General features: G+C 43.9%; 2 protein-coding genes across 3 annotated transcripts in view; one reads left to right on the top strand and one right to left on the bottom strand.

The window, feature by feature from the left end:
• Window positions 1-502: 502 nt before the first annotated feature.
• On the bottom strand, window positions 503-13,066 carry fbxl20 (F-box and leucine-rich repeat protein 20). Of its 2 annotated transcripts, XR_002171390.1 has the most exons (16): window positions 12,476-13,066; window positions 9,723-9,784; window positions 8,183-8,237; window positions 8,031-8,105; window positions 7,826-7,920; window positions 7,639-7,707; window positions 7,284-7,379; window positions 6,858-6,984; window positions 6,700-6,774; window positions 6,425-6,555; window positions 6,253-6,313; window positions 6,086-6,130; window positions 5,809-5,865; window positions 5,510-5,722; window positions 4,902-5,180; window positions 503-1,840 (listed from the first exon to the last, which is right to left on the bottom strand). XR_002171390.1 is itself a non-coding variant. In XM_019897383.1 (15 exons), the coding sequence occupies exons 1-15, from the start codon at window positions 12,515-12,517 to the stop codon at window positions 5,073-5,075; spliced, it is 1,311 nt and encodes a 436-aa protein (XP_019752942.1). In that variant the 5' UTR covers window positions 12,518-13,066; the 3' UTR covers window positions 4,721-5,072. The 2 variants fall into 2 exon arrangements, 1 of the variants encoding a protein (XP_019752942.1); XM_019897383.1 differs by lacking the exon at window positions 503-1,840 and having other exon boundaries at window positions 4,721-5,180.
• Window positions 13,067-14,372: 1,306 nt separating this feature from the next.
• The window catches only part of cdk12 (cyclin dependent kinase 12), an 11,267-nt gene continuing 8,185 nt past the window's right edge, over window positions 14,373-17,454 (top strand). The window contains exons 1-3 of the mRNA XM_019897182.1: window positions 14,373-14,885; window positions 15,076-16,303; window positions 17,313-17,454. Of these exons, the coding sequence (XP_019752741.1) occupies window positions 15,174-16,303; window positions 17,313-17,454 (1,272 nt within the window). The 5' untranslated portion in view covers window positions 14,373-14,885; window positions 15,076-15,173. The remainder of the gene's footprint in view (window positions 14,886-15,075; window positions 16,304-17,312) is intronic.

The following is a 17,454-nucleotide window of genomic DNA, read 5'->3' as shown; positions in this document are numbered from 1 at the left end:
GTACCCTTGCGGGTCATCGAAACGGTTTCGAATGGTCTGACTTGCCACTCGGGGGGCTCTCACCTCCTTTAAACGTGCCTGGAGTTGAGTGGCATCCATCATCCGGTTTCTCGGGGCATTGTTCGCAATGGAGCGGTCATCAGCATCTCTTTACTCAGGTGGCCAGAGTCGATGGCACGAATCTCCATACAAGCTCAATGCTGCCATCTCGTGGTCCTATGAGGGTATAAAACAGCCCAAGCACTTTGTGACAAAACTACGCCAGCCTTAATAATATAGGTATATATTTATTTATACATACATATTCATTTATATCGGTTAATTGTACAAAAAAAAAGATGAAAACAATAAAAAATAAAAGGAAAAGATTTACAGTAATTTCATGAACTACAGTCATTGTCAATTTTAAATATCGCCCAGATTTCAATGAAGAAGGCGTCCTGTTTTGGGGCACCCGGGTGGCTGGGTTCACCTCTTGCATTCTAACTCCAGTGTTTGTGTGTTTTCAAATGCAAGGGGAACCAACCGTGTGTTTGTTTTGCGATGATGTTGACACAAGCTTTCCTACCGTTATTCTCAACAGTGAGCTGTCGACACACGGGCCAATTGACTAGCCAAGCGTTAGCATTGACGCACGAGCCAACAACGTCCTCTACACTTTCTGACCGGAATATTCAAAGCTAGCGTTGCCAGACGGTTCTGTGAGCTGCTCTATGCTTTCCAAAGTGAGCGCTGACACATGAGCCAACAGACATCTTTGCACCATTCCTACCGGCGTTAAGAGTTAGCCTTGACACATGGGCCAGCAGGCTCTTTTGTGGTTTTCTCACAGTAAATCCATTATTAGCATTGACACAAGGTCCAGCGAGCTGCTCTCACTTTCCTCCAAAGTTGACATAGGCCAGCGGATTCTTTCTCTCCTCACAATCTGTAAAATTCAGAGTGAATGTGAACACACTGGCCAGAAGTCTCCTTGCATTTTCAGAGTCAGTGTTGACATTTGGACCAGCAGCATTGACACGTGGGCCAGAAGACTTCATCGCACGTTCCTTCCTTTATTTTTCAGAGTTAGCGTTGACACATGGGTCAGTGGGCTGATTCAAGCTTTTCAGAGTTAGCATTGACACTTTGGTCCGCAAGCTCCTTAAGGCGTTTCTCTCGTATTGACACATGGGCCAGGAAAATCAATCCCGCTTTTCTTTCTCGGGGGTACACGGCTGCCATTTTGACACGTTCCCTAATCCCCCACCCAATGCAGAGCCCCGCTCGAACAAAACGGCAGGATTACACGGGGCTCATCCTGCTTTGCATTATCCCCCCAAAAAATTATGAGAATCTTGACTCAAGCTTGTTTAGCCTCCTTCAATCCATTTTGGGGACATTTAGGACGCTTTAACATTCCACATTTCAGTCACGTTTGGGGAATTTGGTGTAAGGTAATAGCAGAAAAGAGGGCGACATATAGAAATGAAGCAGGATTATTCCAAAGTGGCACGTCATGCCTGAAGAGCCTTTTTCAATTCAGGAAAATATGAGAAGTAATATCTGAGAGAGAGAGCGAGAAAAAAAAAATCCTACTTACAATTGCACCTGGCCTGGAGATTTACGACGATGATAAAAATACAAAATCTCAGAGGAGACACTGAACACAACGCAACACGAAGCAGGTGCAATCGGAGCCACGCCAAAAGAAAAGAAACAAGGCAAAGGGAGGGCAGTGAAATATAGAATGAGGGGCAAAATAAATGCAGGTAGTCGGAGGTTTCAATACTTCATGGGCCCATCAAAAACCACAACCGGTCTGGACCCCAGGAGTCCACGAAGGAGTATTAGGGCCACACTAAATGGAGGAAAACAAACAAAAAAAAGTATAAATCAAAGTTTCATGATAAAAACTGCCAATTTCACAAAATAAAAATTTTTTCATCAATAAAGTTAAGGGAAATCATTTTTCAGAAGAATGCTGGTATATTCAGAGAGAAAAGAGATGAAATTGTCTTAATTTTACAAGAAAAAAATGCAATGATATAATGTGAAGCTGGATACTAATATTATGGGCATGGGTCATAATTTCTAATATTATCAGAATTTGTAGAATTATGTTAGACCAAAGTTACGTGACAGTTGTCATACTGAGATTTTTAAGTTTAAAAACAAAAACATTGTCACATTACCTGTAAAGATTTCCTGAGTGCATTCTTAATTTTACATTGAATAAAGTCGTAACGTGAGGATAAATTTGTAGTTTATAAAAATAACGATGCACTTTTTCAGGAAAATAAAAATTTGTCATTTATGAAAGTAACAGTCATTGACTGTTGGCCTTTTTTGAGGAAAAAAAATTGTAAATACGAATGCATGGCATGTCTGCAAAGAACTGAAACATTCAGGGAAATTTGGCAATTGCAGCACTCACTAATTAAAATGACTTTCTGCAATACGATGACTATATTTTTGTAACATGACCAAAATGTGTATTTTGATACAGAAAATATGACCAATGTTTATCTTTTCAGAATGACCCTAGTACTCTTTCGTACAAGTCAGTGAAATCAGAGCAAAACGTGATGGTTGGCTTTTTCTTCCTGTTGATCTTCCAGAGTAATGTTTTTTTTTTTTAATCCAGTCATCATCTTCTTTTCATAGTCTTTCTTTCGATTATGTCATCTGTCAAGACTCCCACAGTCCTCGCTTATGTACTGTACATCCGGGTTCAAAAATAAAAAGAAAAATAGGTGTCACATGCAACATTTGGCATTTTCTTCAGTCCCCCAAATGTGTGCTGCTTTTCGTTTTAGAAAAATAGTTTTTCTTTTTCTTCACCCCCCCACCCCTCGCCAATGACGCACTTCGAGACAACATAGACAGGGGAGGGGCACCAACCTCAGTGTGTGAATCCAGTGAGTGGGGCACACGGTTAGTACATACCTCATTATGTTTTGAAATGTTCTTCTTTGTAAACAGTCTGGATGTTTTTTTCCAATAGGTGCAAAAAGCAGATAGCTTGCTGTTTTTTTTTTTAAATCTTCTTTTCAATACATTTTTTTTTTTGCTGCTGTTCACTGGCTGTGTCATTTTTTGAGAAGGAGTGGGGAGGGGGCGGGGGTATACCCAGACGCTGACTCTGGAGTTTTTCCAACAGTGCAGGATGTGAGATGAGAAGCTGTGCTTTCTTTCGCCATCCACAGCAAGAATGTTTTTAAATGCTCGTTGCATTGCTTCACACCCCGCCCTCCCGCCATATACATTCAAGAAAAACGAACTTCAACCACATGGCAGACGCTGCATGTTATGTATTGAAAGTTCTTCCTGGGGCCGTATTGAGTGATCCAATCAGAAAAGTGCTTTCTGATGGTAACTTATGATTGGATGTTGAAAAAAAAAAATGGAGGTGTCCTGAGGTCAATGGGTTTGTTGTTACAGCTTTCTCCATTTGCTTTATACTAAACCTAACATTTATCCATTCATCCTTTTTTTTTAACTGCTTATCCGCTGGAGCCGATCCCAGCTGAGTTTAGGGTGACAAGCGGGCTACGCCCCGGACTGCTCGCCAGTCAATCGCTGGGGCACACATTGAGAACAAGAGTAGGCCAATTCCATTTTTTTGTGCTCATTTTACAGGAGAGTGAGTCAAAGTTTGAGGAGGCTTTGTATCTTGGTCATTTAGGGAGCGATGATAACTTCTGGAAAAACTGGTGGTTATCCTGTTTGACTTAATACCGGACACCCGTCAAATTGTAAGTAATTCACTTACCAACGAACATGCAGATGCATCGGTATGTAAGGTAAAATAAGATTTCTGAGACTTGTTTCAATCTCGGGACCTCACCTTTTGGGAAGTGGAGCCTGGATTCACAGGCATAGCCAACTTCGAAAAGGGAGTTGGCACCAGTTGCACGGATGGATCGGGAAACGCACAGAGTATAATAATGGACTAATTGGAGCGAAATCTTGATTTCGACCAGTATTCATCTAAAATATAGACTACGCGTTTTGTCAATTCCTTTCTGCACTTTAAAAAAAAAGTGCAAAAAGAAAAAAGAAATTCTGTGAGGTTACTGTAGTTGTCAGTAGCTCATGTAGACAAACAAGCATTCACACTAGGGCTGAACAAGTCATCAAAATTGACATGGCACTCTAGTGGATTGAAAATTTGAAATCGCAAAGGCTGCAATTTGCAAAGCAAAACGTGCTTCATTTCGGTTGGGAAACAGTTTTGGTGCTTCTAAGCGCACTCCACATATTAACATATTGTTGTTTCATGAAACATAAAAAGCTTGGGGAAGGATAAAGCCTCAGATTGGTTGACGTCATTGTTCTAAATCTCATTTATGACCATATGTTTATGCGACACACTTGTCAGATTTTTTTTTTGAGCTATCATGGTGAATGCTTCAAGGACTCAAAGAGTCAAACGTGTTTCGTGAGTTAACAACAACAAGTTGAACAACTGATTTTGGTATTAAGTCAAGGTTCATTTGCTTTTATTTTAGCATAAGGCTATTCTGTGAGACCAAAACATTTATGATCATAAATTTGATATTGTTTATCCTCATACAGATTAATTTGTTGCTTATTTTTGTTAAAAAGAAAAACTTGGTAAGGGAACCGTGAAAAAAAGTATTGCATATTAAATTGCAATCGCAAGATTTAATTTTTTAAAAATCCCGATTAGATTATTTGTCAAAATTGTTCAGCCCTAATTCACACTCACATTCACACCTGTGGACACTTTAGAATCTTCAATGAACTTAACATGTTTTCAGAATGTGGGAGGAAAGCCCGACGCAAACTCCAAACAGGAAGACCGGAGAGGAGACCCAAACCCCGTACCCCGGAACTGTTTGACGTGAACGTGCTAAACATCAGCACAAAACATGAATGTGTGGAGTGTGCGTTACCCTGCACTGTTTGGTCTCTCTGCAGCTTATAAAGTGGAGGGGACGCAGCAAGAATGTACTGATTGACCAAGGGAGGGGCGGGGTCCTGGGAGAGAAGCTTGAATAGGAGGGACTCCGGGTCACACGCAGGGGAGCGAGGGGGGGAGTAGACCGATGTCGATGTCTTTTGCATCATAGCACGACGCAGCAACGGCAAAACCTCTGGCGGCTGCCCCCCACCGAAGGCGGAGGAGTGACGGGGGCAAAGTACGCGTGCACTTTGATGTTAGGCAGGTGGGTCTACGAATGCACAGAAATGAAAGAGGAATAAGTTATGCGGAATGCTGCGTCTTGTACATTGAATGGATGCTTTCTGTTCATTTACATGAATCATTTCAGATTTTCCATTGGATTTATATTTCAACTGGAATTTTTCTCCCCAAAAAAAGGAATTAATCAACCTTCTTAAGTTTCCGCTACAGGCGTCTTTATTTCTTTTACCGCATAAAAATGCAATGAAATGCCGTTCGGGGACACCACCTGATCTGTCGTTTGGAATGAGCTCAAAATTCCTTGCCGTCATTTGCATCCACTTGAGAACCTCGATACTGTCAGCAAAAGCCACTCACCCTTAGCCTCTTGATGCCGGCTCGGGTGATCTGCTGGCAGTCGTAGAGCTCGATGCGATCCAGACTGTGGCAGCTCTTCAAGTGCTCCAGCGAGGCGTCGGTGATAAGCGGGCAGTTGTCCAGCTCGATCACCTCCAGTCGGTCGTGGGCGCACGGCCCGCTGCCCAGGTGGCGGATGCCGTCGTCGGTGATGAGCTCGCAGTGAGACAGACTCTGCGGGTGGCGGGGAGGGGTGAAGAACTCGGGTGACTGCAGCGCGCGGCTGTGAGTCAGCAAAATGATGCGAGCGCAACACTCACCAGAACTTGCAGCCGAGGGCAGTAGATAGAAAGCTGGATGAGCGTTCCATCTGTAATCTGAGCGAAAAGAAAAATCATCAGCGCAGACTGATGACAAGGCACGTGACATCAGCGAATCTGCACATGAACAGCAGCTTTTGCACAGTGTGGTTTTTTTTTCTGTTTCACTGTTCTTAAGTTGTTCAATTAATGCCTGAAAATGCATGGTGATTGTGGCCACCCCCCCCCCCCAAAAAAAATATCACAATGATGAACCATGATAAAGCATTGTACTTACCTGTACACATTCTTCTAAATCCATCTTCTCAAGCTCGTGACAATTCTATAAAGACATTCAATAGATCGTAGTGCCATTTACTTCTAATTTGTCTTCCTGCATCTAAGAATAGGCCAATCAATCAATAGATAGTGATCATTTGTATCTAATAATGTACTTAAACTCACCCTTGCTAGCGTCGTGAAGCCCACGTCTGTAAGTTGGGAGCAGCGGGCCACTTCTAAGATTCTGAAATAAAAAAGGCAAAGGGGGATTGAGTTTCAAAATCATATCAACTCATAATTAATCAATGTCACATCATAACACATGATCTGATTTGTAGGCGTATTTGAGCGTTACCTGAGGCGGGGGCAGTTCTGTCCGAGCGCGTGCAAGATGGCGTCCGTGATGTTGGCGCAGCCTGACACACACAGCGACTGAAGACGATGGCAGCCTCGACAAATGGTGATGAGGCCATCATCTGTGATCTGCTACTCGTGGGTACAGGAAGTATAGTTTAATATAGGAGAAAAAAAAATCAATTAATAGTTTAAGATAAATATATTCCATAGTCTGATCCCAAAACGATTTCAAACACAGCAGCCTTCTTCTGCTTTCATACTGACTGCACTTACTGAGCATGTCTGCAAGTTGAGCGTGACCAACTCGGGACAATTCGCCCCAATATGCTTCAGTGCCTCATCTTCTAGCTAAAAAGGGGGAAAAAAGAAAGTATATTTCACAGAATCACAAGTGGAACTCAACCTAAAACAGGGTAAAAGTCCAAGCGCACCTGCGTGCAGCCTTTTAGGAAAAGACCCTTGAGTCCCGGACTGGACTGAACCAGAGCCTGGATGCCATCCTTGGTGACCTGATCACACCAGGAGATATTGAGCTGCTCCAGCAGTGGGCAGCCCTCGCTGTGGGGGGGTTAAGTGACATAAAAAGAGAAAGAAAGCCATTTTGTAAAGCCGGGTCTTGTTTGCACTCGTAAAACCAATCTGATAAGCTGATCAGAAGCTCTACTGTGTAAGGTCTCCTGTCCACACAAGTGCTCTGAAACCCGATTTGAACAACTCGGGGGCCTGCTGTTCAGAGGCCATGACAAACTATCTGGATCCAATCTGAATTCGGGTGTGGCTGTGTGTACAAGGCCTTAGGAAAATGATGGAACTGCAATATTCCTTCGTATAGGCAATGTACTACTTGTAGTACACACCTGAGGGCTTTGAGCGACAGGTTGGTGATTGAGGTACAGGAAGCGAGGTCCAGGTGCTTCAGCTTTGGGCAGAACTTGCTCAGGCTGTTACATGTGCTGCAAAGAAGAGGACAACAATGTTTTGCCATATAAACATCAATCAGCAAACGCCCTTTGTGGACCCCCAACAGTACCGATGAAAAATTGTGGTCCTCGCCAACATTTAAGTTGCCCATCCCTGGTTTAAACTATTACCACAGGTATAATAAAAATAATTACCGTATGGGGAAGCGTCAATTACTCATGTTTTTTGTTTTTTTTTGCTATTAGTGGCAGTACATGGTCCCTATCCCGAGCTACTGTATGTAAGCGATACCTGTCAGTGATCTTGGTGCAGCCATTCAAACTGAGCAGCTCGATGTTCCTGCAGTTCTGTGAGAAAGTCCTACAAAAATACACACAAACACGCACACACACACAACACACACAACAAAAGCTCATATGGGACACAAAGGCAGCAGAATTTCAATTCACCTCTCTCCTCTTCTAGGCTGGCTTCTCACCTCAGGGCGCTGTCGCCCACACCGAGGCACCCCCGTAGGCTCAGCTTCCTCAGGAACCCCCCACATCGCTTAGAGATGTTCTCCACCACTCGGCCCTGCAAAAAAAATAAAATAAAAATAACACGCGTTCACACACAATGTGTCTCCTCATTCACCTCGACAATCAGCGCACATGCGGCCAGGTGCCAAATAAACCAAAGCCCACCTCGATGTCCCGCTGAAAGTCAAAGAGGTCGATGCGCTGCCAGTTGCTTCCATCTAGAGCCAGAACATTCCAGGACTGAGGGCATACGTGGACGGTTGTCATTGAACACAAATATAAAAACTAGAATTACGATCGTGCGCGCACTCACTCACCCGTGAGACCTGAGCACAGCGACACAGCGTCACCACATCCAGGAAGGAGAAGATTCTATAAGATAGGCAAGGACAGTTAGGTCCCGGACAGCATCACATCGGTAGTACGTTTCTCTGCTCAGGAAAAACACAAGGCCTATCAGGTGTATTGCAATGGAATGCTTTATTCGGAGCAGCGTTTGCAAGTGGAGCAAGTGGGTGGGTATGAGGTGGGCAAGCGGTGACAGAAAGTTCAGCGTTAAGTGATGAGTGTTGTGGTGTGGAACAAGAAAACACCAATAAAATTATATGTTTATGTTGTTACTATCAGTGCATATTGTTTCTGTATTAAAAAGACTCCCGGGTCCCTGACAACCGCAATGGATCCCAGTGGGCCTCCTCCAGTTATTTCCGATACCGGAGAAACTAACTAACTAAATAAATAAAGGGCCACACTTTTTGCTGTTATTTTATCACGTGCACGTTAGTTAGCTGCTCATACTTTTCATTCGCGATGTGGATCAAATTGGCACAACAAATCAGGTTTTTCCTCCTCCCCCTACTAAAGGTCACCTTGCAGCCTAACAACTTCACGGACTGCTAACGTCACAATAGGACGCTGTGAGCCAGTGAAGAGTGAAATAGTTTGCAGGTATTGAAGCACGTATGGGAGAGCGAGACCGAGGCTTGAGTTACGGACTTCATTTTGCTAAGAGGCTTATCCGTATTTTTTTTTTCTCCCCCTCGAGTCCGAAAACAATTTGAATGTTGTATAACCTAAAGGCGTCTGGTTTTAATGAAGCATCCAGGGAGCAGTTGAGGATAAGGAGAAATGTGCATCCTGCTGTTCGGTTGATGTCATCGCCAGAGGGCATTTATGCGTTCTGTGTTTGCTTTTGTTCGAGGACGGAGAAAGCCAATTGTGTCTTTTGAGTATGAGATCCAGATCTTTCTGGCCTGTCGTGAGTTCAAGGGGACACATGAGGGAAAATTAACTTTTGAATTGCTTGCATACAAATAGTGAAGTGTCTGAAGTGCCTGCCCGCTCATCAAGTTTAAAATGAGTCATTTTTTTATTCCTTCATATTCTGGGCTAGTAGTAGCCACACGCCTCGTCGCAAACCAAACACCACCCACGGTTGCCATGGTAATGAATAGCCCCACAGTAGGCGGGCAGGATGCACAGAGTCTCATTTGCATGAGACAGGACCGCCCCCTCAAAACACACTTACAGTAGTTCAGCAAGGACATAGAAGGGTGGAAAGCGTGCTGTGATTTTTGATCATTGGGGTATTTTGAGTTATTTGTCTACGTGTGCCTTGCGACTGGTTGGCAACCCGTTCAGGGTGTACCCCGCTTGTACCTGGGGGAGGCACCAGCGTGCCTGCGACCCTCGTGAGTATAAGCGCATCAGATAATGGATGGGATATTTTGGCAAAAGTGTGTCACAAACATATTAACATACCTGAGTACGGTTTTAAAATTGTGAAGAATATGCATTCTGTCTGTGTTATCTGCTTGAAGATTAAAAAGAAAAAAAAAAAACAAACACGTCACTCACCGCAGCAACAGCTCTTTGGGTAGCTTCTTATTGATGACAGCCTCGTCGCTGTTTGTGAACATCTGCAAGGTGCGCCAGACAGTTAACATCAGCAAAAGACTGCGAAAATTCACTGAAGAGTAAATGACGATACGGTACAGCTACAATGTCACGAAGAGGACACGAGAGCTGAACAGGTGCTAAAAGAAGCAAAAAAGAAGAAAAAAAAACATCAGGAAAGCACTTTGGATGGTTGATAACCTGTTATCCTTTGAATGCACTTTTTTTTATTTTTTTTTTAACGCTCATGATCTTTCTTAGAGCATTGAATCGGTGGCAGGGTTGTCTTAAAGCCAAAAGTGTCTCACTCTGGTTTGTTATTTGTTGTTATTGATTTTCTTTTAATGGGGAAAAAAGAGGACATATGTGTGGTCATAAGTCTGCCCCTCTCATTAGGGATGGGTTTTCAATTTATGGGATAAATGGTTGAGTATACACGCCGACACTCAGGGTGATGAAGCGTGCATGGATGAGAGGCGAAACATCTTTAAGACACAACAGGCTACTTGCGATCAATGCTCTGATAATAAAATGACCTGGATGATTGAGAATATTGAAAGGCATCGTTTAATCGTATCCTGTAGAAAAGAGTATTAAGACCCCAAAACAGTTGTCGGACCAAAGCGGAACGGAACCTTGTCAACAAAGCGAGGGACCCCCTATATTGCCTCTGTGAAATTACAAGATGCTACCCCTCGGACAGTAAAACAAACAAACGGCTGTGATGTGATGATTTTTAATAAATAAACATTAAAGATCACACAGCTATTAATCTGGTTGTGTAAAAAGAGTGGTTGAAAATGCACGAGGATCTAGGTCAGAGCCAGCCAGTGTCCATTTTGAAAGGGCATGTATATTACAGGATACTGTACTGTATAGATACGGACTTACACAATACCAACTGCTTGGATATTTTTGTTATTTAGATTTAGGGCAAGTTGACTCTGACAGCTCGACTTGTGCTCCCTGGCCAAATAATCCACAACTCTTTCCACGGTTGACGTGCAGACATTGGCCCCCCTCTCCGCACCCGCTCCTTTGTAATCCAACATAAAATGAACCCGACGCTGCTTGAATGTGAGTGTTATGCTTTCTCTGGCAGGCCAACTGAGGTCACTGAATGAAGCGGACTTAAAAAGCCGCCAGAGCCGTAACCTCAAGCAAGCCATTAACCCTTTGCTGTAGAACCGTATAAAGCAACACCACGAAGACATTAAACCGATCTTAAACAGATTTGGAAAATGTATGCTTAATGCTCACCTTGTGTGCTATAATGGGAAAGTGTGACATAGCCCATTCAAGTTTGTATTGCAACAGCAATAGCATTAGACATTACAACAAAACACGCCCAGCCATCACATTCAAACTAAAGAAAATGCCAAACTAAAACCATTTGTGTGAACAGCAGTAGATTTAAAAGACCATTTTAAATTATAAACTGTTGTTTATAATTTAAACAACAGTTATAAACTAATATAAACTAATTGTTCAATTAGTAATTAAACACGTAATGTAAACAAGCACTGCGCTGTATACATTTCTATAAAAAATAGGTTAACAGTTTCAATCAACAATAATAAATCCGCTATTTGTACAGGTGCTACAAAACTGCAATAGCTTTATGTTCAAATAAACAAGCACCGATTTTACTCTCGGCAGGTTAATTTGTGAATAAATTGAGGCGACACTCGTTATTTCAGCACGTACTTTTGTGATAATGTTGTTTCTAAACGTTTGTTTCTAAATATGTAAAGGTTTGGAAACAGTGATCTGGTAAGACGCTAAGTATTGGATCGGGGGAAAAGCACAAACCGGAAATCCGCTTTCTAAAACACACACACTTCTTTTACTTTGAAGGAAGACAAGGACCTTTTTCTGTTTTAGCCTGCTGTCTGTAGCTAGCTTGCTTTAGCCCGCAGCTGTTTTGTCCAGGCTGGAGGATAACGGCCTGCATCTGTTGCACGCATTGATTTATTCAAACAAATACATAATAAGAAAATAAATCCAACGCTCACTTGAGGGCTGAACGCAAGGCTGACGTTGCCGCAGTTTTATGGAAAAAGTTTTTGTCCGAATATAAACAACAAACACATCTAACGCAAGTAGACAATCAAGTTTACTTTTTCTACAACCGCAAGGGCTCTACTGACTTTACACAAACAGTGAATGTGCTCTTTGTGGTTAAATAAATGCCATCGTTGATGAGGTACATGGCCTGCGGTCGGCTGTCAATCTGGACTGGAGCTGTTACACCAAACCCATGATCCTGCAGCACAAAACCCCTGCTAAAAAAAAGTCCAGTACACGTTACACACCCCAATACGAACTTAAATTGTGAACTAAAACCGGCTACGTCGATAAGAACTGTGATTTCCCGGGCAGCTGTTGATGTACATGTAGCTTGGCAGTGTTTTGTTTTGATGGCGCAAAGAGAAAAAGAAATCCAGGGACCTTTAACGCACCACACGACGACAACAACACGAGCCGACATTAATACCGCTTTGTATCCTCTTCGTCGATTTGACAAGTCAGCCAAGGCCTTGTTGTTGTTAGCACAAAGCACTGCAGCTAATCCCAAACGGTGCTTGAGCCGCGTCAATGTCGCCGTTGATTATTATTTTCGTCCACGAATGTAATAATGGTGGTCCTAAGCGAGGTCCTGTGACGTGATGCAACGGCGTGTCAAAGGTTTGACGGGGCCCAGGTGAACTCACCTCAAAGCGGCTCCGCGAGACGCCGTTCACCTCCTTCCCCATGTCGGACGCCGCCGCTTGCCGACTCGGTGGCTTCGGGTGCGGGCGCAGTCGGAATGCAGCAGACGGGGACGCTCTTCCTGCCGATTCCCATCCACGGCTATCATGCTACCTTCCTCCCCGGAGAGGGTAGCTGGCTTTTAGACGCCACGGACTGGGCCTACAAACACGAGTAACAGATTCTTGCTCGGCATAAATAAAAATAAAGCGCTGTGTGCACGGGGAGTAGCCAGCATAGGCCCTTATTGGCTTTGGTTCGCCCTCCCTCTCTCCTTTTCTCACTCGCTCCCTCCCATCCACGCACACTACCGCCTTACACATATATCACGCATAACTACAAATAAAGGAATCTAAAGTGGATGTCTACACAGAATATTATTCATCAAATCGTATCATTGTTTTAATTACACGACATCAACCTATCAGCGCACGACTCAAATATTTAAAATGAGGGCCAAATCACCCTTTTCCACCATGACATACATTATCAAAGGCCGCATTTGTTTTCTACTGACACACACGTCGCATTCATGCTTGCTCAGTTGATTATAATAAATGTATTTGCCACCAAGCGTTCTTTGGAACTTTTGTTATTGGCATGGGAAATACCACTTCCTTGTTTGTATTAGGCCGCGCCCTATTGTGAGAAGAGAGCCAATCAGCACCGAATTTGTCAAACGCGTCTATGGTCCTTTTCGCTGCTGATTTGTATTTTATTTTAGTTGATTTCGCACAATTAAAAGGCTTAGATTTTTTCTTATTTTTAAATATCAGCTAAATTCTTTTGACATCGTTTGCTTATTCAACTTATTCAACACGCTTTCTGAGTTTTATGTTGTTTTCGACTCTGCTGTCAAATTTGCTTCCATAATTCCTTAAAACCTTTATCTACAGAGTCGTCAGAAGATGACGTTCACTTCACATATACACAACAATAGCACGCCATACAAGTTAAAGCACATACATACAGGTTCCAGAACTGTAAAATTAGGGCCATGGCATCGTTTTTCACGATCACAAACATTGACAGTGGAATTGTTAGTTCTGATGTCACATACATCCGAAATGACACACAAATCATCAAGGTGCTTGCTGGATTGATTCCAACAGCTTTCTTTCCCTCGATCGTTGTTTGGAAATGTTGTTATTGCCGTGGGAGCAGGGATTTATATATGAACGATATCCACCCACCCATTATCTGAACCGCTTTAACTTCACATATGATATGAATAATTAATTTTGTGCCCGCCCGTGGGCGACATCATAAATCGTTCTAGCACAGCCAATCAGCATTCATTCGTCATACTCTTAGATTTTTCTCTTAGTAACGTATTTGATTTACGAATGACGTATTTCAACGGTTGAATACTTGCTGACTTGAACTATTTATTATCCCCCCCCCCCCACCCGAAACGTTCTTTGGAACTTTTTTCATTGCAGTGCGAAACGTCACTTTCTCGTTTCTCCCTAGACCACGCCCCACCGTGACAGTTTCCGCTCGTCATTTTAGCGTCACTTGTGCTTTTCAATCATTCCTCCTGGATTAAAAACTCTTCGATTTTGATTATTATCGGCATTCCTAGGTATCTTAATTGAAATATTTTATGACACATTTATGAGGATTCATGGTAGTAGTTTTTTTAATTGTGTTTTTTTTTCAATAAAACTTTAATAAAATAAAAAAGAAACGGATCCATAAATAGCACATTTACCTTAATTACAGTTCCTGCGTTTTATTTTATGCTTGATTCCGCATCCAAAAATGGCCATCTCAAACTGTCACTCCCCCCAGAAAAGTAGGCGGGTTGTTAAAGATGATTGGCTCTCGCTGGGATGCGTCTTTGATTGACACAACGTCGAGTTCCGGTGTAATCCTTCGTGTGCAGAAGTTGCTAGTCACAGGAGCCACAATGGCGTTTGTAGTCTCCTGCGGCTAGGGCTGTGGATGTTATTAAATCCATTAGCATCGCCCTAAATATAGGCCTGGTTGATTTCCAGAGCCATTGATAGTAAACTGGAACATCTATTGCACACGAAAAAACTATGATTTCGTATCAATATTGAATTTAAAGGGGGATAAAGCTTACATTAAAGGGAATATGTAAACAGCACCAACCGGGTCAAGTTTTCATTTTGTTCGAGAGATGAGCGTCTTTTAAAGTGAAGACATTTGCTAATTTGTGAACGCTAAGACCGTAATTCTGTGGAATAAAATCATCTTTTCCCTAACTTGGCACCGGACAAGGACAGCTTTGACAAAGGAGACTTTTTTTTCTTTTTCCACGGCTCACCTCGCTAGCTGGCCCAGCGTTAGCTAGCTGTGCTAGCTAAGTTGAGACGGCAAGACGACAGCACAATGCTCCAACGTTTGGTAGGAAAACTTCATTTACGGACTCGCTCCAAGTGAATATTGTGTTTCCCCGGAGAACAGCGGTGGGATATTCCTCTACTTTGTCGAGTTTGGACGACACTACTAGTGGAATGAATCGGCATTGACCGAGGAGGCCGACTGGACGATAGCGGCCTACTGTGTTGATTTTCGTTTATTCTTGTTTGCTTAGGAACACTTGAGAATTTGTACTTGAATCGGCGGTTAATGAGTTGCTTCGACCGCCAAGGCCTAGCCGTGGGAGAGGTGGTACCGACGCCGGCTTGAGGGATGCCTGGTTCGGACCGACGCCATGGGACCAAGAGGAAGCCGGAATCAATCATCGGCGGCTTGGCTCACGCCGCCCTCCAAACAGCTGCGGGAGACATGACCAGCAAAGACGGCAAGTTGCACTGCAAATCTTTGATGGCCTCGTCAAAGCGTAGGCGACATAAGTCGGCTAAAGTTCGGGAATCGCCGGTGGTACCGCCGACGATTCCCGAATATATATCCCTGGGCCACACGGCGCCTCCTAGCGTCCTGATGAAGCCCCTGGTGGAGTATGACGATATTAGCTCGGACTCTGACACATTCTTAGACCCACCGGGCACCAGATTGCCTGAGAGGGTTGTGGTGATGGAGCGCCTCGAGCCATCACCCGAATTCATCAGGGAAGAGCCCATCCGCGAGAGTAAGAGCCACAGACACTCCCGGAAAAAGTCCAAGGACCCCAACAAAGTTCGGGACCCTGGTAATGGGGCACGGGGCTACAAGAAGAAGAGCAGCAAGGACCGTGAAAAAAGCGCTTCCGGCATGGGCAAGGAGAAATTGCTATCATCTGGACCATCCAAGCGTCACATCCAGCAGGAGCTTGACTTTAATAAAAGAGGAGATCCCATGTTCTCCCAGATGCACACCATGGTTAGCATAGGTAGTACCTCTGCGTCTTCATCACGTAGCAAGGAAAGCGGCCGCTCTGGCAAGTCACGTAAGGACAAGCAGCAGAGGCGAGAGGCGCGGCTGGAAGGCGCTCACAGCGACTCTCAGAAGGTACGCGGAGAAAGGAGCCACCGCAAGTCCTCCAAGAGCAACAAGTCCAGCCCCAAAGGCAAGTCGAGTCGAGGTAGCCCTCGCAGGAAAGCTGCCAGTGCTGCTTTGTCACCAAGTCCCAGGAGGGGAGAGAGCCCACTTGGTGCCCCAATGTTGGACGACGGCTACTCGAGGCGCAAGGCCACCCAGCAGTGCCCGAGTCCCTACGGGGACATGAGCCGGCGCAGCAGGCAGAGATCGGACAGCCCCTACGGCAGTAGGCACAGGTCGTCCAGCTTTGAGCGGGACAGCAGTCCCTACTCTAGAAGGCGCTCCATCAGTCCCTACGCTGCACGACGCTCTTCCAGCACCAGCCCCAGCCCCATGTCTCGGTAAGCATGTCTCCAGTTCTTGTAGCCAGCACAGTTTTCTTTCTGTCAGGACAGCCATAGTGCTTATCCTCATTAGTGCAGCAGGTGAGCTTGATCTGAAAAGGGTTTTGTAATTCCATTTAGATGCCACAAGATGTCGGTAAAGCACATACAACAGGGAGGATCATAAAAAAAAAACATTCGAATAATTTTGACCCCTCAATTTGGAGAACTACTTGGAATTTAGGCCTGGTCTATTCTACTCGTGGTTTATTTTTGAACTAAAACTTGTCAGCCAATGGGAGAAAGGGTTCTTCAAATTGCGGACAAAAAAAAGATGATACCTTCAGAAATGATGAAGTTACACTGTTTTACTCTATTTTTGAATGTGTGTTTATTTTTTTGAACATTTTATGTGGGCAATATCACTCAGAAATGTTTCCCAAAACCCCCCCCCCCCCCCCCACCACACCCAACACACACACTCAAATGTGTGCTCTAATTAGGATGAAGTGGTCATTCCAACCAGACTTAACATCTCGAACGTCATTTTGGGGAAATTTTTTAAACGTCTTTTCAGACTTGGTCTAGAATTGGCTGATACTGAATGAGTTAAATTAATATACGTTGAATTTGAAAACTGTGATGTTGCATTTGAAGTATTACCACCTGTTACAGTCGCTCTTCATAAGCACATTTGGCATATCTACCAAGCCACGGTACTCAGTTACTAAAAGAGCTGTGACAAGGGTAAAAGTAGTCAGGCTCCCTGACTGCTTGTACCAACAACACGAGGGGGAGGCGTTGTCACTTTGCATTGTTGACTCAAAAAAAGAAACAAGCAGCTTACTTAAACAGACTTTTTAAAATTGCAACCAAAAAAAAAAAAGTTCAGTCGAATTGAAGCATGGCTGTTTCTAAATATGCAAGTGCACAGCAACTTCCCAAATATGTGTCAGGGTGACTTCAACCCCAGCCACTTGTGAAAGTGCTTTCTTCCTTTGATAAAGTTTCCAAACTTTCCTTTTAGACGCTCCGGCCGTTCCAGAAGTCGATCCCCTCTGTTCTTCTCCTCTCATCGCTCTTCGTCCCGTTCCCGCAGCAAGCGGCATGGCCCCTCAGCAGGGGCCTTGGGTGCCGGCTCCTACAGCAGCCGGCCTGCCAGCCGCTCA

The sequence above is a fragment of the Hippocampus comes genome, unplaced genomic scaffold (genome assembly GCF_001891065.2).
Source record: "Hippocampus comes isolate QL1 unplaced genomic scaffold, H_comes_QL1_v1.1 scaffold10, whole genome shotgun sequence".
In the NCBI taxonomy this organism is placed as follows: domain Eukaryota; kingdom Metazoa; phylum Chordata; class Actinopteri; order Syngnathiformes; family Syngnathidae; genus Hippocampus; species Hippocampus comes.
The sequence above is the reverse complement of the archived record's forward strand: the minus strand, read 5'-3'. Positions and strand labels throughout refer to the sequence as shown.